Genomic DNA, 27,397 nt, shown 5'->3' with positions numbered 1-27,397 from the left:
CATGGCCCGGGTTTGGCAGAGGTGGCACCGTCTTTAAGGCGGCACACAAGATTTGGGCCAGATGAAAAACGTAGTATTTGGCGCAGATTTAAAAATTTGATAAGTGGGCCATGTGAGTTTGGCTAGTCTTGACCCACATTTAAAATACACCAAAATAATTTTTGAGTAAAGAAAAAAAAAAATCTACCAATCAGGTCACTTTGAGAAAAAGCGTGCCCATAGTGTGCCTAAAGCGCATCACTCCATAGGTTTATCAATTTCATTGCAATCGTGACACACCAACCTATCTGGCCCTGTTCAGGCCCAGTTATGAGTTATTAACTTGGCTGAGACTTGGCCCAGATATGGTCTGTGTTTGGCCCTTGTCTGGAAGCAAGATTTGGTCCAGTCATGTACCGTAATTCACTGCAGCATGTGGGCCAAGCAAAACCTGATTGTGTGGGCCAGAGCTGGGCCAGAGAAATTTTGCTATGTGGGTTCAGGCTCACTGAATGAATACTACCAGTGCTGCATGACTGCCTAAAGTGGCCCACATTCATATGCTATCTGGGTTAACTGTGCTTGATTTAAACTTTCATTTGTCAACAATTCAGTGTTTTTCTGTCAGTATGGGCTGCTGTGTGTACAAAATGATTAACTGAAATAATTAGCAAACAGCGGCAATATAACAAAGAGTCAAAAATTCAAGGGGATCTGAATATATATATATATATACACACACACAGAAAAAGGAGATTCACTAAATGTAATAGCAATCTTATTGTAGATCTGCTTTTATCTGCTGAATCACCTTCACATTGTCCTTTAGTGTTTTTCTTCCAGCCGTAGCAGCACTCCAACCGGCTGCCGTATCGACACACACCCAGCCCACTCTTGACGGAGATCTGCCGCCGCTGTCTGTGGGGGAAACAATAAGGACACCCTCAGTTTAACACACCGATGGGGGATTTATAGTAATGCATTTAGATGAAATATAAATAAATACTAATGTTAAGATGCAGACCATGCTTCACTTTTTGTGTCGTGTTTGTCTGTGTGTGTTTTATGTGTGTGTGTGTGTGTGTTTGTGTATGCATGGCTGTCCATGCATGTGCTTGTGTGTTTCTGTCTGTCTGCATTTTGATTGTGTGTGTGAACAGAGAAATAGATCTCAGGTTGTTTCAGGTGAAAAATGAGGCATAATTAGAAGGTAAACGTAGTCCTTATGGTGACCTTTGACCCTTTGGGGTTAACTGCAGTTGCTTTACGGCTCTTTAAGTGTTTAACAGACACTCTTACAGGAACCAATAAAATCTCCCGCAGCACATTTCTGCTATAATTACACCTCGTACTATTCATGGCCATCACACTTCAGCAGGAGCTTCTTTAAGACAGCGCTGAGGGTTTAGTGTGTCGCTGAGAGCAAGCACAGGTTTATATATATAAAATAGCCAATGAACACTTCACACCATCCATAGAGAAATATGATATATGGCAATATACGCAAATCACATGTATGTCTTGTGTAAAAATACATGTCTTTTATATACATGCAGTGCTCAGCAAAGCTAGCGAGTAAAGGACATAAATAAAATTAGACTAAAAGGCAGCCCTTGTCATCAAAACAACATCAAAAACATCAATAAAACACAACAAATATGCCTAATGACATATGTTAATTCATTTTTTTGTTGATTTCCTTAATGTCGAAGCTAAAACAAACTGAGATCAAACATTAGCTTCAAAACAATACCTAAAACATACATGAAATGACTGTCATCTAATTGATTTTTGATGCCAATGTTCGATATCAATTTGATGTAGTTTTTAAATCAGGGTGGTAAATTTATGGGATATCATAAATATATACATTAGATATCTCATACAGGCCCTGAGCATGCATCAATACCGCCACCATATTGGTACAGGGCTTCCATGACAAAACTCATCAGCATTCAAGACTAATGCCAGTCTGAAGATGCTGGACTTTTGCGCTGTGTACAGGTGTAGTAATGAGCAAACAAATAATACCAAGCAAAAAGGCAGAACATTTCATAGGTAAGATTTAGTTTTTTAAAGATTTGTGCTGGTATGTTGGATTGAATTTGCCAACAAGCATAGAGATATACATTAGATGTGGCCGGGCCTATTGTTGTCTATTGGACGGAATGCGTCAATAGCGCCGCCATCTTGCTACAGGGTAGCGCTCCTTTGAAATGAATGCGGGATCAAGGTACAGTGGAGGACTGTGGCCATCCAAAGCCAGAGATATACACATATACACATATATCTATGATCGGGAGTTTTCCTGGATGTTAGTATGTACATTTTTTTTTGTAATTACAAAAATTATAATTTTACATCACTTTTCTACATTGATGGATCAGTGACCGCACGGGCATTCCTGACAAAAAGCTTGTGTTTGTGTGTACAGAAATGTACTATTCACCCTCCCTGTTAAATCTGATTTAATCATGTCCTGAAACACAGCTCCTCTCCTGCTTTCACTGCTCATACTGACGGAGGGAGCGATTCGTTTGAGAATGAATCCCCCGAACGACTCTTTCACTAACGTTAGCCGACAATAATACAAGTTTCTGGCAGCGCAGCATCTCGTTGTCATATTTCTTTTGCATTGTTTGCTGATTTTATTCAACAAAACTAGCATAAGCCGAGTGTTTAGTGCGAGTTGGAGCTGCTTTGCCGTATGCTGAATGCAGTGACTGTTATCATCAATAACGTTACCTGATTAACACAAAAGTTCAGAACATACAAAAACAAAAAAAAAACTTAATATTACCTATGAAATGTTCTGCCTTTGTGCTTTGTTTTCTTTGTTAGCTCGTTACTACACCCGTAGACAGTGCTAAAGTCCCGCATCTTCACGTAATAACACTGTGTTGACTAGTGCGGTTGAATGACATTTGTCCTGGGAGCACTGTACCAATGTGGCGGCGCTATTGATGCATGCTCAGGGTCCCTATGCGATATCTAGTGTATATATCTATGGCCAACAAGCAGTGTTATTGATGATAATACAGTCGCTTACTGCACTGGCCATAAGGCAAAGTAACACCAACTTGCACTATAATACTAGGCTTATGCTAGATTTGTTGAAGAAAACCAGCAAAAATGTAAATGAAATATGACAACAAGTAACGACTAGATTTTAAAGTAACATAACAGTGCCAGTGCCTTGATGTGCACACTGTCCACCCTTAATTATTGAAGATTATAACTTTTATATACCATTTAGATCAGAGAGGTGCATATGCACAATGAGGTGCAGGGATATCTATGGTTCACACGAGTGTTTCACAAACGAATCGTTAGCTTTGATTGATTTCCTCAGCATTCTACACACAATCCTCCACAATGACAATGTGGAAACAGAGTTTTTGAAAGTGTTGCAAATTTAATAAAAATATAAAAGCTGTAAAATCACATGTACATCAGTATTCACAGGCTTTGCTCAATACTTTGTTGATGTACCTTTGGCAGCGATTACAGCCTCAAGTCTTCTTGAATATGATGCCACAAGCTTGGCACACCTGTCTTTGGGAATTTTTGCCCCATTCCTCTTTGCAGGACCTCTCAAGCTCTATCAGGTTGGATGGGAAGCAATGGTGTACAGATCTCTTCAGAAATGTTCAATAGAATTTAGATCTGGGCTCTGGCTGGGCCCCGTCGCCCTGGTCAGTTCCTCTCTACGCCTCAACTCCGCCGACATACACGACGAGCTAACTGGACAAACTGGTTGCGGCGGGAAAGCCCTCCACACGGAGGTAAGCGTTCAGCCGGTAAGCGCCAAAAGGAACGGCATCATACCGCCCTGTAGTGTTCGCTTCATCAAATGAAATGCAGCTATATGTACCTCCGGCTACATAATTCACAGTCTCCAATAACGTCTGCGGGACTACTTTTCAGAATGAGCCTGTGTTGTGCAAAACAAATTAAGAATACGCGCTGCATATTCTCACAACACATGCAAATAGCCCGGAACACAACAGATAATGTTTTAAAGGAACCCAGAAATGTGATAGCTGCTTCTCACTTAGGGCTGTTGTTTATGCTAATGAGGGAGAGATGGGCACTAGTGGGCGGGGCTTTCCCCCTCTGATGACACGTACAAAGGGAGAATGTCAATCAAAGTGTTTCATTCATCAAGTCTGATTATAACAAACACAATTAATTCATGTTTATCATTAGAGGCTGGAGATATTCACACACTGCTGACACAACTGGATATACACCCCTTTTTAAAAGTCATTTTTGCATATTAGGTGCCCTTTAAATAATAAAAAAAAATACATATATATATATATATATATATATATATATATATATATATATATATATATATATATATATATCTATCTATATATATATATATATATATATATATATATATATATATATAAACTGCATTGATCAGCATTTGTGAACGCATTGATCCAGATGTCTGTAATTCTGCGCGCTCCTCATGCTAGTCTCTAAATCTGTCCCGGGCTCCAGAGGGACGCGGTGAATCTGTGAACCGACTGAAATACACCCAGCAAATGGAGCCGCTCATGTGAACAGGTGGCAGACGCTCATTACAGACAGAATTAGCTGCTCATCAGAACACTTTACAAAACAACACCAGCATTTGCACAAGCACTGAAGCTCACAGCCACAAATCAACAGCTATTACATCTCATTTCCATCAGCTATTTAAATAATTGTGTTTTGATTCGACACTCTAATTTAAATAATTGACTGATACTTTTAAAGGGCAGCTATTATGCCCTTTTAACAAGATGTAAAATAAGAGTCTGATGTTTCTAGAGCATGTAAAGTGAAGTTTCAGCTCAGAATAACACACAAATAATGTTCCACTAACTCTTTGAAACTGACCCTTTTAGGCACTGATCCTAATAGTGATGTTTTGGTGACTGTCGCTTTAAATGCAAATGAAGGCGGAGCTATAAATGTCCATGCATCACCATAGTGGCAGATGTTAAGCAGCACTAGCTTCATTATTAGTGCTCTATCTATCTATCTATCTATCTATCTATCTATCTATCTATCTATCTATCTATCTATCTATCTATCTATCTATCTATCTATCTATCTATCTATCTATCTATCTATCTATCTATCTATCTATCCCTCCATCCAATTCTATCCATCATTCTATTGTTCTACCCATCGTTCTGTCCGTCATTTTATTGTTCCATACACCATTCTGTCATTCTATCCTTCGATCCATCATTCAATCTTTCCATCCATTGCTCTATCCATCATTCTGTTGTTACATCCATTGTTCTATCATTGTATTGTTCTATCCATCTCTCCATCCACCGTTCTATCATTGTATTGTTCAATCCATCTCTCTATTTATTTCTCTATCCTTCGATCCATCATTCTGTCTTTCTATCCATTGCTCTATCCATCATTCTGTTGTTCCATCCATTGCTTTAGCTATCATTCTATCCATTGTCTATCCATCGTTCTATCATTCCGTCCATCTTCTATCCATCTATCAGTTGTTCTATCTATCATTTTGTCCATCGTTCTATCATTGTATTGTTCTATTCATCTCTCCATCCATCGTTTTATCATTGCATTGTTCTAACCATCTCTCCATCCATCGTTCTATCATTGTACTGTTCTGTCATCTCTCCATCCATCGTTCTATCATTGTACTGTTCTGTCCATCTCTCCATCCATCGTTCTATCATTGTACTGTTCTGTCCATCTCTCCGTCCATCGTTCTATCATTTTATCCATCGTTCTATGAGTCTATCCATTGTTCTGTACATCATTTTTTTCATTCTATCCATCGTTCTATCCATTGTTCTATCCATTATTCTATCATTCTATCCATCATTATATCTAACGTTCTTTCATTCTATTTATTGTTTTGTTCACTGTTCTATCGCTCTATCAATCATTCTATCAATTCTTTCCAACGTTCTACCTTTATATCCATCATTCATTCCATCATTATATTGTTCTGTCCATCGTTCTATATTCCATCCATTGTTCTGATGTTGTATTAACTGTTCTATGTTTTATGCAGCAAATGCCCTTCCAGCTGCAACCCAGCACTGGAAAACACCCATACACACTCAAACACACACACACTCATACACTACGGCCTATTTAGTTCATCAATTCCCCTAGACCACATGTTTTTTTAGACTTGTGGAGAAAACTGGAGCACCCAGAGAAAACCCACGCCAACATGGGGAGAACATGCAAACTCCACACAGAAACGAAGACTGACCCAGCCGGGACTCGAACCAGTGAATTTCTTGCAAAATAATATGATGCCCCAATAAAAGTTATTAGTAGTAGTAGTAGTAGTATGCAGTCAGCATGGCTAAATAATTAGTGAAAATCAAACTTGCAACCATGAAAGAAGCATGAGCATCTTTTCATGTACAGTTTCTTTTCAAGGTAATATCTATGCTTTTCTTTCTACAAGTAATTCAAATAAGCAAGACTTTTTTTAAAAGAAAATTAATATAAAATCCCATTAAAAAATCCAAATAATCTTACATTTATTGTACAAAAAGTCTGCACTGAAATGTCACAGATGCTCATGTGAACTAAAAAAAAAAACATACAGAGATGGTCATTTACATATGCAAATTCAATATATTTGAACTTATATAATATAATAATACATCTTAGAATATATTTTAGTATTTACAAAAAAACATTTATAATATATTTTAGCATTTACAATATTTTTTGAATGTATTTTATATATTTATAATATCTTTCTGCAGTATTTTAAAACACACTGCATGCTGCATTTGCACATACAGTATATTTGACAGTTTATAGACTGTATGTGCAATCCTAACATACATTTTTTTGTGAAATGTTTTGAAATACCTTGCCTTTTTTGCAATATCTTGAAATGTATGTTGCATAAATGCATGTGAAATTAAAACAAGAACTTTTATGTCATAATAGTGATTGCCATACATCAGATTTCTACTGTTTTCTACTGGGAGTTTAAATAGTTACAGCAACGTAATGACAGAGCAAACACTAACAAACAACATTTTCTCCACAATAGAGTCTGTTTGGTGTTAAAATGAGAGGGTGATTTACCTGTGATCTGCAGTTCCCAGTGTAAAAGACAGCAGGAGTGAGAGAGCGCTGATCCACGTCAGATATTTCATGGTTTAAAACAAATCCTCTTGAATTCTGTGCAGCTGGGGTTTCTCTTCGCTTTGCTTTCCTTCCTCCTGTGATTCCAGCAAGAGTTGAAGAAAAAAACTCTGCAGTGTCTCTCTCTCTCTCTCTCTCTCTCTCTCTCTCTCTCTCTCTCTCTCTCTCTCTCTCTCTCTCTCTCTCTCTCTCTCTCTCTCTCTCTCTCTCTCTCATATCTTTAGCCAAGAAAGGTGTATTTATGGTTCTAAGTATCGTTATAAAACATGGAAGGTTAATGTTTTTAAAATATGTTGTACAGACAAGCAGAATTGAGAATGGTTAAAAAGCAAAGCTGAAATTTCAGGGGAAGGTTTTACCAGTATTGTGACTTATTAAATGTACAGGACAATGGGAACCATTTAAAGAACTTTGGCGTAAAAAAAAATAATAATAATATATATATATATATATATATATATATATATATATATATATATATATATATATATATATATATATATATATATATATATATATATATGTGGGTAACACTTTACAATAAGGTTCATTAGTTAATGCATTTACTAACATGAACTAATCATGAACAACACATATTTCTTGATTCAGTTTCAAATAACATGAATTAATCATTTAACATACGTAAACTTGATTTGTTCTTTTCAATCTGACAAATTTTTATTTTGTAAATCCAATACATGCCTTGATTTTTTAAAATGTAGTATGCCTTGATTCAGTAGATAGCAGAACTATGGGGGCCACATAAAATATCCTAAGTTGAGTAGGGTTCCGCTTTTTAGGAGAGTGATTAATCACCTCTGTTTAATGACCAAGACTGACAAGCTTGTGCTTAAGAGATTGTATACTCGGCTGGTACAAGACTCAGGATGCTATAGGAATCGGAACAAAAGAATAATATATAATACCAAATCAAAGAGAATATTCAATCATAATTTAAAGTAATGCTAAAGGAAACAAAATAATCTTATCAATGTTTTATAAATGGAGTCAGATAAAACGAGAATAAATATATTAATATTCTGGTAACACTTTACAATAAGGTTCATTAGTTGCATTAATGAACTAATCATGAACAACACATGTACAGCATTTATTAATCATAACTGAACATTTACTAATGCATTATTAACATCCAAGTCCGTGCGTGTTAACATTAGTTAATGCACCATGAGTTAACATGAACTAACAATCAACTACTGTATTTTCATTAACTAACGTTTACTAACATGAATAAATACAGTAGTAGATGTATTGTTCATTGTTTGTTCATGTTAGTAAATGCATTAATTAGCATTAACTAATGAACCTTATTGTAAAGAGTGACATATATATATATATGAAAAGTTCAGATGCAAAAACCATCCAGAATTCTCTTCTACAGTGAGCCTTTTTCTCTGCCTCTTATGTTTATGTTCAGTTATTTGATGTCAAAATCACTGAAAATAACCTTTTATTTGCTATAAAAGTGAAATTGCTGAATCAAAACACAGGAGCCTGAGAAAAATGCTATTGTTAAAAGAAATTTTCAGATAGCACTTCATATTTTATGTCAGATAAGTGAAGTTTGATTTTAAGTGTATGTGTATCATTTATTGAATTACTGTGCTAGTTTGTTAAATAATTGTGCTGAAAACTAATGAACTAAGTGAAGAAGTCTCTCTTGTTCTCTTTAAAAGGACTAACAACATCTCTCATTAATGTAAAAGGTGGTTGCTATAAAATGGTAAATGATTTGACAATGTTCTGTAGCATTGCATTGGCTATGTTTTTATTTTATTTTAAATGCATATGCCATGTATAATCTTTTTTATGATAAAGAGAGCTTCACTGCAGTTTTGTTTGCAGTTTAGCCTAAATATCCAATACTCGAAAAAAATCTAGAAGCCTTTTCTGGAGAAGTAGTCAAAATTAATTGACTTTTTCCTGAAAACAAGGAAAACAATATGACAAAACAATCCTGCCTTGCATTGAAATAACATTATTCTGCTAACCCTATTGGCAGGTCTTTTTTTGTTTATTTTAACCAATAAACTTTTTAACCAGTAAACTCTGCTGGTATTTTGGGATTTCCGCCTGGATTTTGCCTATCCAAATTTAAAAGCTTCTCAAATCCACATGCAGAGGTGTAAATCCAATAATGTGGTATCATTTAAAAAAATCCTTTAAATTTTCTTAAAACACTATTGAAAGTGTTTAAAATATCTGTATATGTTGTCTGTGTTATAATAAACACCTAATAAAAGAGGCGCTTTTTGTATTTTTTTATAAACTCAAATTTGAAAGTGTACCTTTTAGGTTGTGTGTGGTCTAGCGTGCTGTAATTAATGTTGGTGGTTCCTGCACATGTCTGTAATAATAGGAAAACAGAAAAATGTCTCCACCATAATCTATGCAGAAGTTATTGTATTATAACTGATGAGAGGTGCTGTACAAGCCACAGGGACGATCATTGTTTTCATATTTCACTATTCTTTTGTTTGATCAAACATAATTCACTGTGTTTGGAGCACGTCAGACATATAAAAGGATTACTTATGCACATCACCTCAAAAACAGAGGAGAAACGGCCCTGAAGCGCACAGCATAAGGTAAGAGATGACGGCTGCCTGTGCTATCTGGGGCTGCTTATTGATCATAAATGTATTGTTTTCACTTCTGCGCCATGGAAACACCACGATTCATTCGGCAACTGTTTGATATGTGAATATAATTCAGTATAAAGAATGCTAGAACTGTATGAGCACCGGCAAGAGCTTTCATTTGAGCTATAACTTGTACATGCGTCATATGAAAAATATAAAAATGAACCAATGTTCAATACCCAGCTCGGGTATCCAAAATACTGTGTATTTAAGTGTAAATAACTTTTGTGCAGTAGAATAAAAACCACAGTGATGCATATGTGCATAAAATATAGATTCTACACTTTCAAACGAAACCACTTACAGGGGTCTGGTGCAACGCTAGCCCTTTAAATCTGAAAGCGAACGTCGGCGGAGTTTGAAAAGCTCACTTATTTTGGCATGTTATTTCTGAACACAAGACAATATTTTTTGCTTGTCTCGAAAATGCATGGGTCACACTTTATTTTGATGGACTGTTTGCTGAATGTAAGTTACATTGCATCTACATGCCAACTAATTCTCATTAGATTATAAGTAGACTGTTAGGGTTGGGGTTGGGGTTAGTGTAAGTTAACATGTACTTGCAAAGTCTCTTATAGTCAGTTAAATGTCTGATGAAGGAGCAGAATCAGCAGATATTAAGCAGACAGTCTACTAAGGCCCCGTTTACACTAGTACGTTTTAGTTTTAAAACGGCGTTTTAGAATGAAAACGATCCGCGTCCACACTCGCGTTTTACCCAGCGTTTCTGAACTGCTCTCCGTCCACACCAAAACGCTGAAAACGCACATCACGTGACCACATAGACGCTCTCGGGCAAGCGCTGCAGCCCATGTACCCAGATGAGAGCTCTGCTAGTCGGACTTCTCATCAAGCATCTCCCGCTGGATCTAATCTCACTATATTTATTAAACGGGATATTTCATTCATCTTGTTGTCTTTATCTAACGACATATTCCCTGACTTTGGTCATTGGAATCTATTACTTGTTCTCAGGTAACGTGTTTTGGCTGAGCGCAAAGATAAGTTAATGATTAATGTAACCACGTACATTCTGTATATTGACTGATCGCTTGCCTTTATTTCCTATAATGTATAAACTTATTGTACGTTATACTTTTAAAATGGCCATTATCGATTCTTAAAACTGATACTCAGCAAAAGAGAGGGGATGTTTCGTATTTTCACTGAAATTGAAAGGAGGCAGTTGTTATCGGCTCCGTTTTGTTATAAATATCCAGACAGTGAAGATGACGCTCATCTTATGCAGCATGGCGCCTCAACATGTCTGCTGTCTAAGTTGCTAATATTAAAATGAAAATAGGCAGTTCCTTAAATCATGTTTACATTTTATTGTTGAGAAAGTGAAACAACGAAGCCAGGGTGATGTGAATGAAGTTATAAAGTACACTGTTCCCTTTGAAGATTTACCCGTGTCCTCGGTATAGTCTGCTTTTCCATATCAAACTGAGAAGAAGAGATGCAGCCTTGATCAAACTTGCGAAGTCTGAACTTACACGGAGAAGATTCAGGACTGAACTGTGTGTTAGGCTACTTAATATTCAGGAAAAGCCCCAATCAGAGAGGCGAACGTCTGCAGCCCCGCCTCCGTTTTCAGATGTCTACGTTTTCCATCATCCACACTGAGACGGAGCAGCAGCGTTTCAGAATGAAAACGGCCTCTCCAGCGTTTTCGAAAAGCTCCGTTTTCGGCGCTCGAGAACTCCGGCGTAGTGTGGACGGTTGGCGTAACCGTAGCAAAACTTATGCGTTTTCAAACTAAAACGCATTAGTGTAAACGGGGCCTAATACTCAAGTGGACCATCAAAATAAAGTTACCAATGCTTCTTGATTTAAGATTTGTTGGATATTTGGACTAGAAACAAGACAAACTCTAAAGGAAGAAAAGCATTTTGCAGTGTTAAAGTCAAGTCTCTCTCAATACAGTTACATTAAATTCAATTACTGCTTTACTGGTGTGACAAACGTTACAAATGTATTGCCAAAGCAGTTCTAAAGTTTACATTTGAAAAGCACTCTCTCTCTCATTTCTGAGATTCCAGATGTCATGGGGTTGAGTGACACAAGGGCTGGAATGGGGTGTTTTTTCAGACGTCCTCTCACTGAAACTCAATACAACACCTCTAGATTGATGGTGTCAAACATCTCACTTCACGGTTCAGGAGAAAAGAAAACCTGCTCTGAGGGAAATCCAGAGTGAATGAGCGCTGTCTTTATATTCCTGCATTTAAATATGAATTAAATCTGCCTGAAAGGACTCTGAATGTGCTTCATTTACAGAAGCAATCGACAACTGAGCAGTTTTATTAATGTATTAACTCATCAGTGCATTCATTAATTAATGCATAATGTTTTGTAGGGCGTCACAGTGGGTAGCACAGTCGCCTCATAGGCAAGAAGGTCTCTGGTTTGAGTTTCAGCTAAGTAAGTTGGTGTTTCTGTGTGAAGTTTGCATGTTCTCCCTGTGTTGGAGTGAGTTTCCTCCGGGTGCTCCGGTTTCCCCCACAGTCCAAACACATGCGCTATAGGGGAATTGTTCAACTAAATTGGCCGGAGTGTTTGTGTGAATGCAAGAGTGTATGGATGTTTCCCAGTGTTGGGTTGCAGCTGGAAAGGCATCTGCTGTGGAATACATATGCTGGATATGTTGGCGGTTCATTGCGCTGTGGTGACCCCTGATTAATAAAGGGACTAAGCTGAAAAGAAAATTAATGAATGCATAATGTTTTATCACAAAGCATACTGTAAATACATATTAATTTTGATTAGTAATGTCATATTTGTACAAGCATGCTGTAATTTTACCTATAATGCACTGTAAATGTCATTAAACAAGTCTGTTTTGGAAACTGAATGTGTTAAATTTAAAGGGCCAGTGTAAAAAAATTTAACTTACTGACTATTTACTCACCCTTAAGTGATTCACCTTCATGAGTTTCTTTCTTCTGTCGAGCTCAAAAGAAGATACAGTATTTTGAAGAATGTTGAAAGACTATCAACTTCCTTAAAAGGGAAACACAAACCTGGAAGTTTATGGTTCCAGGTTTTCAGCATTCTTCAAACTATCTTCTTTTGTGTTTAAAGGTGCAGTATGTAGGTCTGACACCTAGTGGTTGAACTAGATATTGCACTCCTGGTTTAAAACCCATTTTCACCAAGCCCCTTCTCCGAAAACTCCACGGTTTAGCTCATGCTACAAGCGACGACACAATAAAGGCAAATTTACCTAATTAAATTTTGTCTTAACCAACACCTGAAATTAATATTTTAGAAACTGTTTCTATTTCTCACAGCTGAACAACAGAAAACTGACAATGATCACACACCAGAAGCACTTGAGAGCGCTTTGGAGAGTCATTCAAACACTAGCTCTAAAGTGACGTTGGTGAATTAGTAACGGCTTCTGCTGTTCTGACGTCAGCTGCATTAGTGAATGAATGGTGGAAGAAAGTAGTTCCTCATAAAAAAGGGTTTTAGACTCTCTGTGGCTGTATATCGCCCCACCAGTGCTGATATACAGTCATATCACACTGCTACGAGTGTTATATTGCTCATAAATATTGTGATGTATTTTTGTGGTCCTGTGGTATTTAGTTGTCCTCTCTGTAGTTCAGAGGTGGTGTTTGGGCTTGTCGTGAGCAGCTGGAACGCTCTTTGAAGAGTTCACATAATTATTACGTCTCGAAGTTGTTGAAAAACACAGAATATCCATCATTAAAGTGGTTTTATGGCCCTGCAGCCTTGAAATCTCCATGGGAAGACGCTAAACAGCTGGTCTGACCGTAGAGAGATCTTATAAATCTAACGGCATCCCTTTTAATTATGTGCATTAAACTATTTACATTATTTTAAGCATGCAAACACAATTTTGTATTACGACATTTAGTTTTGAATTTTTTATGAATTATTATTGTTGTTAACCCCAATAAAACCATGACAAGCATTTGCAGTAAAATTAAATTAAAAAAAAATTATATATATATATATATATATATATATATATATATATATATATATATATATATATATATATATATATATATATATATATAATAAGGTTACATTTTAAAACAAGGTTCCATTATGGATTTACTTTATTTGCATTAACTAACATGATTAAAGATCAATAAATACTGTAATAAATGTAGTTTCCATTGTTTTTTCATGTTAGTAAATACATTAAATAACAATACTGTAACTAATGGAACCTTATTGTTAGGGAAGTGAAATAATAAATAAACAAATAAAATAAAACAATAAATATTCATTTTAACAATAAAAATAACAAAATACAATAAAAAAAATGATTAATAATTAAATTAAATAAAAGCCACACTATAATAAGGTCCAAGCAACTAATGTTATGTAATTTTCTTAATTTGCATGAATTTCCATGAATAAAGATATAAAAAGTACAGCTTTAAACACATTTACACACATAAATAAATGCATATTTTCAATGTTTGTTTACATTAGTAAATACATTAAGCAACATTACTTATGATAAATAATTAAATTAAATTAAATTAAATTAAATTAAATTAAATTAAATTAAATTAAATTAAATTAAATTAAATTAAATTAAATTAAATTAAAACCACACTTTATAATAAATTCCAAATAACTAATGTTATGGATTTACTTTATTTTTATTAATTAACATTAACAAAGATGAATAAATACTGTAATAAATGTATTGGTAATTTTTTTCTGTGTTAGTAAACACATTAACTAACATTAACTAATAGAATCTTATTGTTAGGGAAGTGAAATAATAAATAAACAAATAAAATGAAAATAACTCATTTTTGCATTAATTGCAGAATTAATTGTAAATTAAATTAAATTAAATTAAATTAAATTAAATTAAATTAAATTAAATTAAATTAAATTAAATTAAATTAAATTAAATTAAATTAAATTAAATTAATAAATGCCACACTTTATAATAAAGTCCAAATGACCAATGCCATGTATTAATTTACATGAACTAACATGAACAAAGATGAATAAATACTGTACTAAATGTATTTATCATTGCTTGTTTGTTTTAGTAAATATGTAAACTAACATTAACTAATGCAATCTTATTGTAAAGTAACTAAAATAAAATATTTTAGTTAAAAACAAAATAAAGGTCTTTTTGAAATAGGGCTCTATTAAATAATGTTGTGTATTCTGTTATGTATATTGCAACCTTATTATAAAAACAAATAAATGATTCATTTAATAATAATAAATAACGAATACTTTTAGTAATATAATAATAATTAAATAATTTAAAATAAAATACAATTAAATTAAATATAAAATGTAATTAAAGGTAGATGTTAATATTTTCATGATAAAAGATGCACTCGTTTATTTTTATTTGTTTATATGTCCTGAGTTTTCTCGTGTCTCTTTTTGTCATTGTGGTGTTTCTGAGATCCTCAGGGCAGAGAAGCTTTGTCTGACAGCAGATTATTTCACATCATGATGATGAGAAAACAGGCTTGAATTCGTCTCGGATCCTGAAATGTGGCTAATCTGCTACCGGAGACAGAGATGCAAGATTAAGAGCCTTGAAGCGACAAACATTCCTGCATAATTCAGACAGAACACGTTAAACTGGTTGAGCTTTATACCAGTTGTAATGTATTGCATAGCACTGTATAGAATTCATCACCTTAGAATTATAAGGTTCTTTCTGAAATTTTTGTCAAAATTGAGTTATTGACATATTCATACTATATTACAACTTATTTAAATGATGGGATGTTTTTTATAAGTTGTTTAAATTTTAAGACTTTTTATTTAAAAAAAAAAAAAAAAACGGTGACACATAATGTCTGCTATGAAATGCAAAAACTTTCAAGCTCAATATCTCAAAATCATTCATATCACAGATGGAACCTTATAACTCCAAGGTAATGATTTGTATAGCATTGTATAGTATTGTATTGCATTGCATTGTATAGTATTGCATTGCTTTGTGTTGTATTGTATAGCCTTCCCACATAGCAAGTGTTTTCTGGCCCAGCTCCGGGCCACACAATAACTTTTATCTTGGCCCAAGTACTGCAAAGAGTGACGGTCCTGAAGTGGCCCATAACTGAATTTAAGACAAGGGCCAAACATGGGCCTTAACTGGCCCTAAACTGGGCCAAAACAGGTTTATTATTGGTAAAGATTCTCAGCAATAAGTTAACCATATCAACACCACCCTTTGACTACAAACCCTAAAAACGGAGCCATAACCCAGCCTAATGTTACCTAAACAATGTGAACAATCATTGATCTGGGCCACACACGTCCCATCCCCAACTGGCCCAAATGTAGTTTGCCGTCATGCATGCAGTGCGATCATTGCCATGCATGGCCCACATTCGGCTGACATTATGCATGCCAGTGCCAGCAACATGCCAGCAGTGCAGTAATGAGGCCACATTTGGGCCAAGTCCGTTTGCTATGTGGGTTGTATTGTATTGTATTGTATTTTATTGTATTGCATAACATAGCATAGCATAGCATAGCATAGCATAGTGTGGCATTGTATTGTATAGCATTGTATAGTATTGCATAGCATTGTATTGTATGTCATTGTATAGTATTGTATAGCATTGTATTGTGTATTGCATTGCATTGTATTGTATAGCATTGTATAGTATTGCATTGCATTGTATTGTATAGCATTGTATAGTATTGTATAGCATTGTATAGTATTGTATTGTATAGCATTGTATAGTATTGCATTGCATTGTATTGTATAGCATTGTATAGTATTGTATAGCATTGCATAGTATTGCATTGTATTGTATTGTATAGCATTGTATAGTATTGTATAGCATTGTATAGTATTGTATTGTATAGCATTGTATAGTATTGCATTGCATTGTATTGTATAGCATTGTATAGCATTGCATAGTATTGCATTGTATTGTATTGTATAGCATTGTATAGTATTGTATAGCATTGTATAGTATTGTATTGTATTGTATTGTATAGCATTGTATAGTATTGCATTGCATTGTATTGTATAGCATTGTATAGTATTGCATTGTATTGTATTGTATAGCATTGTATAGTATTGTATAGCATTGTATAGTATTGCATTGTATTGTATTGTATAGCATTGTATAGTATTGTATAGCATTGTATAGTATTGTATAGCATTGTATTGTATAGCATTGTTATGCAATGTAATGTAAAGTATAGTTCATTCCTTCATTTTCTTTTCGGCTTAGTCCCTTTATTAATCTGGGGTTGCCACAGCGGAATGAACCGCCAACATATCCAGCATATGTTTAACGCAGTTAACCCATCTCTGGGAAACACCCCTACACAGTCATTCACACTTATACAGACAATTTAGCCTACCCAATTAACCTGTACCGCATGTCTTTGGACTGTGGGGGAAAATTGAGCACCCGGAGGAAACCCACACAAACACAGGGAGAACATGCAAACTCCACACAGAAACGGCAACTGACCCAGCCAAGGCTCGAACCAGCGACCTTCTTGCTGTGAGAGGACAGTACTTACTGCGCCACTGCGTCCCTGTAATCTATTGTTTTGTGTTGTATAGTATTGTATTGGCAGGTTAAGTGCTTTGTGGTTGCAAAGGTCAGGAAAGAGTTGACCTCAGTAACTCACCAGGTTAAAGGTCACTCTCATTCGGATCAAACGCCTGACCTTTGACCTGCAGCAGGAGAAATCAGCCTGTGTAAATGCCTGGAAAAGAAGCAGATCGAATATTTACATTTAACGCATCAGGTTTGACAGTGCATTAAAAATAAGATGTATGTGCAATGATATATAAAAATAAAAAAGAAATAAAAATAAGAACAATTTATCTTGAAGTCTGTCAGCGTTCAGACTTTGTAATACATATAATATATAAATGTTTTATATTTATGAAGTGCATGACAAAGATAAAAATAAACATAATATAATAAACTGAGCAAAGGTGCAAGGGTTTTGAGATGAAAATATCTATAATTCAGTTTGTTATTTTATCAGGAAAAAAATGTAATTGTGAGATAGACATTCATTATTTCAAGGAAAAAAAATGCAGAATGGAAACTCAAAATGCCAAGAAAACAGAGATATATAGAATAAAAACAAAATAAAAACATTCCAACATTAAATATACCCCCCCCACCCCACAAAAAATATAAATAAATAAATAAATAAATAAAGGGAAAAAGTGTGTAAAAGTAGAATTGTTAGGGGGTGATGTAATTCTAAAATTCATTCATTCATTCATTCATTCATTCATTCATTTTCTTTTCGGCTCAGTACCTTTATTATTCTGGGGTTACCACAGCGGAATTGACCACCAACTTATCCAGCACATGTTTTACACAGCGGATGCCCTTCCAGCTGCAACCCATCTCTGGGAAATATCCATACACAGTTATTCACACACACATACACCATGGACAGTTTTAGCTTATCCAATTCACCTACCACATGCAGGACTGCCTGATGGCCCAGGGCCAGCATGAGAGATGCTTTGGACAGTATACAGGATCATTACTGGCCCGATTAGGACAGTGCTGCCTTGTCACTAAAGTTTAGTTTGTCTGCGACTTTTTTGTCAGTTGTGTGCATTTTAAGTTTGTGCTTTTAAGTCTTTAAATATTATCTTCTCTATGATGTCGCGAACACCATATTGCTTTTCGGTTCCTCTTATTTGATTGGATGTTTTGAGCGTGCTATTTTTTCTGTAACAACCAGTACAGCGAAGAAACGGCAACAGGGGCAGCAACATCAAATTATAGGAAGAAAATGTCTGTTTCTAATGTGTTGACAGCAGACATTTACCTGGGAACACCATGACAAAAAATTAATTGTTGTTTTGGACAATTTGCAGTCAGTTTGACAAGTCAATCACCACATTTTCCATACGGCTTTTTTGTTTGCATAACACTATGAATTTTGCTCATTATACATTTAACTTTTTAGATTTTTAAAGTATTGAAATTTTAGATTCACAGACATTATTTTTGACACATTATTGAAAATATGTCGCTAAAAATGAGCTATTAACTTCTTTTTTTTTTAATTTTTTGGTGGTGGCCAGTCAGTCAGACGTAAAACTATATATATATATATATATATATATATATATATATATATATATATATATATATATATATATATATATATATATATATATATATATATATATATATATATATATATTTATATATATATTTATATATATATATTTATATATAATATATTAATATTAATATATAATATTAAAATAGTGCTAGGCAAAGATAAAATGCCATTATATATAATTTATAACTAAGCATAAAAAGAAATCTCAAATAAAAGCATGCATGTATGTATTTAAATACACGCAGTATGCACAGATAGTTTAACTTTATTTTGGATGTGATTAATGGTGGGTAATTTTGCCCAGCACTAAATTACATATGCACAAACCCAAACATTAAAAAGAGCAATGTAAACCCAAAATAATGGGATAAAAAAAAGTCAGGAGGATAAAGTCAGAACTGTGAGCTCAGCATTTCTCTTTATTTCCCCCATTGTAAATAAATCATATAGGTTAGCCTGCTGTTTATTCCCTACAGTCTCAACTTTGTCCACTAGAGGTCAGCAGCGACCATAGATTTCCCTCACTGCCAATCAGTTTACAGCACTTTCAGTCAGAGATTTTTACATGTACATCCTCCATACAAACAACTCCACAGACAAACTACACACAGAAGACAAAACAACTCTCAGAGGAAAACACAAGAGCACAAACGCGTCCAGAACATCAATATTATTATTACGGCGAGTGGAATTTTACCAGCAGCGTAGTTACGCTCACTAGGGGGCGTGTCTGTATTCATGCTATGCGGAAGTGCGTGAGGAGGAGGAGGAAGTCTGGCCTTCATCGGCTTTAAAACTCAAACAAGGAAGGAATGTGTGGAGAAATGAAAATGTTTATTCATTAACCATTTTCAGGAAGCGGCAGACGCAGGAAGGCTAATGTGTTTATCTGTCGTTTTTTAAGTGACATTTAAGACAAACACCGCGTGATAATGAGCCTCTCGGGGATAATTAAACATGTAAGATACTCTGGAGATGAAAACAAGAGAGAGGAAATCACTGAGAGAGATTTTACTGTGTGTCCTGGAGGGATTTGCTAACAATAAAGCATTTTATACTCCAAATTTGCTAAAGAAGTTGTAAAATTGGTCAGAAAATAGTAAGAAATGTAAGTTTTTGTGGATTTTAGATGATTACTATGATTATTTTAGAGTATTTGCCAAGAATAAAGCTCCAAATTCACTTAAGAGTGAGCAAATTGTCAAAAATATATGAATAAAAACTTTTATATAGGTTTTAGATTATGACGATCAACTTTGGTGTCAGGTGGTCTTTCAGAAATAATTTATATGTGTTAAAAATGCATTTAAAAATGTAAAAAATATATGCGAGTTACCCTAGAAATGATAACAAGAGAGAGGAAATGACTAAGAGATTTTACTGTGTGTCCTGGATGGATTTGCCAAGAATAAAGCATTTTATACTCTAAATTTGCCAAATAAGTTGCAAAATTGGACAAAAATAGTAAGAAATGTCAATTTTGTATGTTTTTTAGGTGATTACTAAGATTATTTGAAAGTATTTGCTGATACTAAAGCTCCAAATTCGCTTAAGAAGGTGCAAAATTTGTCAAAAATATATAAATATTAGCTTTCCCTGCAGAAAAATCCAGCTTAAACCAGCCTAGCTTAAACCTAGCCAGGCTAGGTGTCCATCCAAAACCAGCTATGTCCAGCTTACACCAGGGTGGTCAAGCTGGTTTTAGCTGGTCATTTTCCGGCCTGACCAGCTAAGAGCAGGCTGGAAATAACCAAAACCCCTCTAAAACCAGGCTGGTCAATCAGCTAAATCCAGCCAACCAGCCTAGGCTGGGTTTATATAGGTTTTAGATTATGACGATCAATTTTGGTGTCAGGTAGTCTTTCAGAAATAATTTATATGTGTTAAAAATGCATTTAAAATGTAAAAATATATGCAAGTTACCCTGGAGATGATAACAAGAGAGAGAGAGCGAAATCACTGAGAGAGATTTTATTGTGTGTCCTGGATGGATTTGCCAAGAATAAAGCATTTTACACTCAAAATTCGCTAAATAAGTTGCAAAATTGGTCAGAAATAGTAAGAAATGTCAATTATGTATGTTCTTAGATGATTACTTAGATTATTTTAGAGTATTTGCTAAGACTAAAGCTCCAAATTTTCTTAAGAAGGTGCAAAATTAGTCAAAAATATATAAATATTAGCTTTTATATAGGTTTTATATTATGGCGATAAACTTTGGTGTCAGGTAGTCTTTCATAAATAATTTATATGTGTTAAAAATGCATTTAAAAATGTAAAAATATATGCAAGTTACCCTGGAGATGATAACAAGAGAGAGGAAATCACTGAGAGAGATTTTACTGTGTGTCCTGGAGGGATTTGCTAAGAATAAAGCATTTTATACTCCAAATTTGCTAAATGAGTTGCAAAATTGGTCAAAAACAGTAAGAAATGTAAATTTTGTATGTTTTTATATGATTACTAAGATTATTGTAGAGTATTTGCTAAGACTAAAGCTCCAAATTCGCTTAAGAAGGTGCAAAATTACTCAAAAATATATAAATTTCAGCTTTTATAGGTTTTAGATTATGACGATCAACTTTAGCAATAGGTGGTCCTTCAGAAGTCATTTTATTGGGATGGAACAAGGATAAAGCACTGTTATAAACATCCAAATTCACAAAGAAAGTTGTAAAACTGGTCAGAAATTAGTAATAAATGTCATACTCGATAAAATACACTTACTTTTTTATTATGAAGGAATTTAAAAATAAAATATGATGAAGATCACCATTTTCAGTGATAATCATGACCATTTCATAATGATTTCTGAAGTATTGACTCAGCTTTCACAGCTGTAAATGATATTTTAAAGCACATTCACATGGAACACAGTATATGATATTTTTACTCAGCGTTTGATTGAATAAACGCAGCCTATTTTTACAGACAGATGGTGTGCTTGTGCTTCAAAACAGAGACAGTGGTTGTTTTTGGATTGCAGAAGTGGCTTAAACTAATTTAAAAGGTTTGTTGCATTGAAACGTTGTGTGCAAATGTCATGCAATGAGTGAATTTAGCTCAAATAGAAAGCACATGTAGACTTTAGCTTCTCACTTTCACAACATAAGGCATATTTAATGGAGTATTTGATCTTCATCTTCTGTTATTATGTTTATATGTCCTCTAAAATCTCATCTGTATGCTTTATGCTTTAATTATAAGTGTTTTTTCTTATTGTCGTCTTTGATCTATGAACATGTAAACAATATAAAATTATGTTTAAACTATTTGTAACTGATAATGAAAATATTATTTATTTTATTTATTTGTAAAACAGTGGCGTTTATTAGTACAGTGTATGTTGTAGTACACATTATTTATTTGAAAATATTAAATATATTAAAATATACATATGTGGTGTTTGATCGTGAATAAGTAAACAGTATAAATATTTATATTTCCCCCTTTTAGATATAATAAAAAATATTGATTATACTTAAGTGCTTCTTGATTTAAGAATTTGTATATATTTTAACTAGAAACCAGACAAAAACATTAAGAAATACATTCTTTTGCAGTGTAAAAATCTATATATTTATCCGTATTTTTTATTTTCACAATATATTATTGGCTATATATATATATATATATATACATGTATATATATATATATATATATATATATATATATATATATATATATATATATATATATATATATATATATATATATATATTAAGGCAGAGGGTCCTATTGGAATTCGAATGTTATCAAATATTATTATTAATCAGAATTTTAGTTTTTACTGTTTGCTTGTTTTGTGTTTTTATTTGTATTTGATTGTAAAACTAATTAATTTATTCATTTAAATTTGAAGCTTTGATTGTTCATGTTGTTTTATAATATTTATAATACGCTTGTGAAACACTTTAAATAGCATTTTATGTATGAAAAATGTAATACGAATACAATTATTATTATTAATATTATTAATGTTATTATTATTAATATTATGATTATTATTATTTATAATAGTTTTATTATTACAATTATAATTATTTATATTTTTTATTATTATTTATAATAATAACAATATTAGTATAATTATTGTTAGAATAATTTTATTATTGTTATTATTATCATTATTATTATTGTTGTTTATAATATTTTTATGATTATTATTATCATCAATATTATTATTTATAATAATTTTTGTTATTGATTGTTATTATTATTATTATTATTTATATATTATTATTATTATTGTTATTATTGTTATTCATAATATTTTTTTATTATTAATAATAATAATATTTATAATAATTATATTATTATTCATTTTGTCGTTGTTCTTTTGGATGTGATGGATCCCCCAAATAAAGTAAAGCCCTGATTTATTTTTCAATCAAGAAATATTGCAAACTTTTACATTAAAATATTATTTGGAAAATACAGTTTATTGTCATGTGTTTATAATGACCTCTGCACAGCACATTGGTCTCAACTTCTGTTTTTTTTTAATTATGGATAAGTGATTTTTTTTGTGCAATGCACACTCTGTAAAAAATGCTTCTCTATGTTTTAACTAGTCCAAATATTTAAAAGCTCTTAAATCAAGAAGCATCTTCTAGACAAGCAAAACATACAGTCTTGTTTTAAATCAATATGAAGTGAGTTTTTCCTTAAAACAAGCAAAATAATCTGCCAATGAAGTAATCAAAATAATATTGTAACTCCTTTTGACACAAGATTATTTTCCTGCAGACTATTTGGCTTCTTTTAAAAAGAAAACTCACTTCATTTGGACTCATTATGCCTTAAAACAAGACAACATGTTTTGCCTATCTAGTAAATGCCTCTTGATTTAAGAAGTTTTAGATAGATGGACCTGAAACACGACCAAAACTCTAAGACAGAAAAGCGGTACAGAAGTGATGCCCCTGAATGACTGACTGCAGGATAAATGTTGGTTCATGACTGTGATAAAACTCAACGCGTCTGCACGTCTTTGCCTATAAAAGGAGAGGAGGCCGTGAGGGTATAGAGTTATTTCGAAAGCTCGACACGACCACATCCTGCTCGAGTGGGAGTTTTGACAGCATTTACTGTGGAGCTGATCACAAAACAGCTCATTTGCTTCATCAACGGCCCCTTTTACAATACTACTGAACCACAGAAAGTTACTTCAGAACTGGCATGCTGTACATTTAGACATTCAGTTTGATGTGAAGTCAATCAGTCAGGTTATACTTTATGAAAAGGAAGCACATTTTATATTAATGTTGCATTAGTTCATGTAATAACATTAACTAATAATGACCAATATAGAATTCATTAATCGGTCAGCATTTACTAATTATTATTACAATCCAAAGTTGTGCCTGTGGCATTAGTAATGCACTGAGAGTTAATGTGAACCAACAATGCATGACTTTATTTCCATTAAGGGTAGCAAAGATTAATTAATAAATTGATAAATGTGTTAATAAGTACATTAACTAACACTATCTAATGGTGATGTAGGGATCTATTTTAACAAACTAGGTGCAAAGTCTTAAGCGCATGGTGCAAAAGCGGTAAGTGCGTGTCTGAATTCAGTTTTTGCTAATTTAAGGACGGATAAACATGCTCTGCACCCTGGTGCATGGCCTAACAGGGCTGTGCTTATTCTCTTAATGAGTTCTGGCTGTGTTTTGAGCATAACAAGCATTAAACCAATCTCATCTCCAATTCCCTTTAAGAGTGAGGTGCAAAACTCCATGGTGCATTTGCTTTTTACATGGCGACTTTGTAAGTGTAGAAACTGAACGCTTCACTAGTGAGAAAACAGTTAAACAGAGCATCTGCAGCGCAAGGATAAAGAACGAGCCTCCTCCATTCTGGCTCTTTACTCTCTCTTTACTTTACTCCTTTACTTTATTTTTACTCTTTACTCCTTTACTTTGGTGGAGTAGGAAAACGGTGGAAACTCACTCCACTGAACACATCGCGCACCCTGCCACCTTGGAGCCTCCACGATGTCTCTCTTTCCAAATTTGGACCCAACTCAGCACAGAGCTTCAAGAGGATAGCTCTTGGAAATCTGAAACATCATCGTGGGCCAGAAAACCACTGTGGTCCCTAAAAACATATGCGTTCCCTTTGGATACGACCATTAACAATATCCTCTAATAAGGCCAACACTGCCATTGCCATAGACTAAGGGTTGTGTACATTTGCAAATGCTTTTATATTTTCTAAATCACATAATTGGTGAAAAAATATATAAATATTGTGTAAATTAACCCATTTTATTAATCATAAATGAACAGCAATGTTTTTGACATGTGTTGAATATGATATGAAGATGATACTTTGTAGTGTGCACTTTAACACAACTGCCTCTAGGAGTCGCCAGTGTAAATAAAACAAACACACACAAGAAATGCACGTACACCAGACATGAAGTAGACGTGGACCAACGCACATTCTCATGTTAATTTCATCGTTATTAAATCCAAACGTGAGCGTGAAATCTGGCGTACTCTAAGTTTTTGTGCGTACGCAGCGTTGATACATGAGACCCCAGGTCCCTCCAACTGCAGCTCAATGCACACGCAGGATGCCAAATTGATGACACAAACATACACACACACACACACACACACACACACACACACACACACACACACACACACACACACACACACACACACACACACACACACACACACACACACACAATCGGTTCCTGATCCTGACTGATTACATTCTCACAGCTGGAGGATCATTATGAACTGATTACATGGATTTTAAATACAGCACGCACACACACACACACACACACACACACACACACACGGCTGAGTCTTGTTGAACTGTTAATATTACTAAAAGGCCCGGATTGGCTAATCGGGAGGACCGAGAGAATTCTCAGTGGGCCGGTCTGTTTTTTTGGCCAGAGGGCCGGTGTCCCTAGCTGCTTGCACTCTCAGCAGTCACACTTTTTTCATCTATTTATTTATTTGACCATAGCTTCACTCTTTTTATTCATTATTTTGCCGCAGCGTCGCTCTTTTTATTAATTTTCTCGCAGCCGCAAAATGCAGCCTGCAGGTTAACTAACGTTAATGATGAGGATGTAACTATCGACCCCAAACAGCGGCACCTTAGTGAATATAAGAATTCGAATAATTAATATTAATGAATATTACACCTGCTCAATGAAAATCAGATGATTCACTACATTAATGAATCTGACATAACTTGATCAGAAATCTAAAAAAGGGGAGAAAAAGATTAAGCCATCAAAAGAAAGTAATGCTGTGTCTTAAGGGTCACAAGTCATTACTTATTTTTTGTTACAACTGAAATAGTGCCATTGTGGAGCAGTGGTTAGCACGTTGCGTTGCGATGATGCGGACCCGTGTTCAAATCTCACCTAAAAAATTATTATAAAAATTTTTTTCAATTTTATTGTTAAGACATATAATACTGTTAGGGCTGTTGAATTTCTAAAGCAGCTGTTTTCTCGAAAAAGACGTGATAGTGCCCTTAGAAACTGAATTGGATGGAATCAGTCGTGAACTGAGGTGGGCCGGTCTGGCTTGAAACTCCAGGGCTGAAAATGAGTCCCACTCCGGCCCTGATTACTACGCGTTTTCTTTTTCGTTGTCCTGCCTTGTTTTAGACCCTAGCCTTGTCTTGTTTGTTTATTCCTGTCTGCTGCCTGCCCTTTTGACCATCTGCCTGTTTATCGACCTTGACTCTGGATTGCCTGTGTATATCTGTTTGCCCTTGTGTTGACTATTGCTTGCCTGACCATTCTCTGCACAATAAAACCTGCGTTTGGATCTGGACTGCTTTTGTCTTGCGTCACGTCACATAAAGTTTACATTTGTAATATTTATATTAGGGCGAGGCAGTGGCGCAGTAGGTAGTGGTGTCGCCTCACAGCAAGAAGGTCGCTGGGTCGAACCTCGGCTCAGTTGGTGTTTCTGTGTGGAGTTTGCATGTTCTCCCTGCACTCCCATGGGTTTCCTCCGGGTGCTCCGGCACAGTCCAAAGACATGCGGTACAGGTGAATTGGGTAGGCTAAATTGTCCGTAGCGTATGAGGGTGAAAATGTGTGTGGATGTTTCTCAGAGATGGGTTGCGGCCTGAAGGGCATCCGCTGCTTAAAAACGTACTGGATAAGTTGACGGTTCATTCCGCTGTGGCGACCCCGGATTAATAAAGGGACTAAGCCGACAAGAAAAGGAATGAATATTCATATTATTAGCTCCTAAATAATGAATAATAATATCAAGTGACCCGACATCACTTTTAAGGGACTGTAGGCAGCTGATTCCTTCAGCAAACCTGCAAATACCTGCAGCTCGAGGACTTTTTTTATATTTCATGAGCGTCAAAAGTGCTGGATCTGTTCAGCAAAAGATTTAACTGTGTGTCACTGCATGCTTCAAATAATACAAAACAAGACAACCAAAGCAATCTCCATTGTGCT

The 27,397-nt window shown here is 34.5% G+C and overlaps 1 protein-coding gene and 1 long non-coding RNA gene across 4 annotated transcripts in view; both read right to left on the bottom strand.

Annotated features, from left to right (window-relative positions):
* Positions 1–7,259, bottom strand: part of egfl6 (EGF-like-domain, multiple 6) — a 34,896-nt gene extending 27,637 nt beyond the window's left edge. Inside the window, 2 exon segments of one of the 3 annotated variants that reach the window (NM_001002457.2) lie at positions 791–897; positions 7,090–7,259. In NM_001002457.2, the coding sequence (NP_001002457.2) occupies positions 791–897; positions 7,090–7,160 (178 nt within the window). In that variant the 5' untranslated portion in view covers positions 7,161–7,259. 3 annotated transcript variants of the gene reach the window in all.
* Positions 7,260–9,434: 2,175 nt separating this feature from the next.
* LOC147835457 (uncharacterized) overlaps positions 9,435–27,397 on the bottom strand; it is a 63,840-nt gene continuing 45,877 nt past the window's right edge. Inside the window, exons 3-5 of the long non-coding RNA XR_015500110.1 lie at positions 17,451–17,528; positions 12,727–12,818; positions 9,435–12,511 (exon numbers count right to left, since the gene is read on the bottom strand). This is a non-coding gene — a long non-coding RNA (uncharacterized LOC147835457). The remainder of the gene's footprint in view (positions 12,512–12,726; positions 12,819–17,450; positions 17,529–27,397) is intronic.

The sequence above is a fragment of the Danio rerio genome, chromosome 9 (assembly GCF_052040795.2).
Source record: "Danio rerio strain M-AB ecotype USA chromosome 9, GRCz13ab, whole genome shotgun sequence".
NCBI classification, from domain to species: Eukaryota; Metazoa; Chordata; class Actinopteri; order Cypriniformes; family Danionidae; genus Danio; species Danio rerio.
The sequence above is the reverse complement of the archived record's forward strand: the minus strand, read 5'-3'. Positions and strand labels throughout refer to the sequence as shown.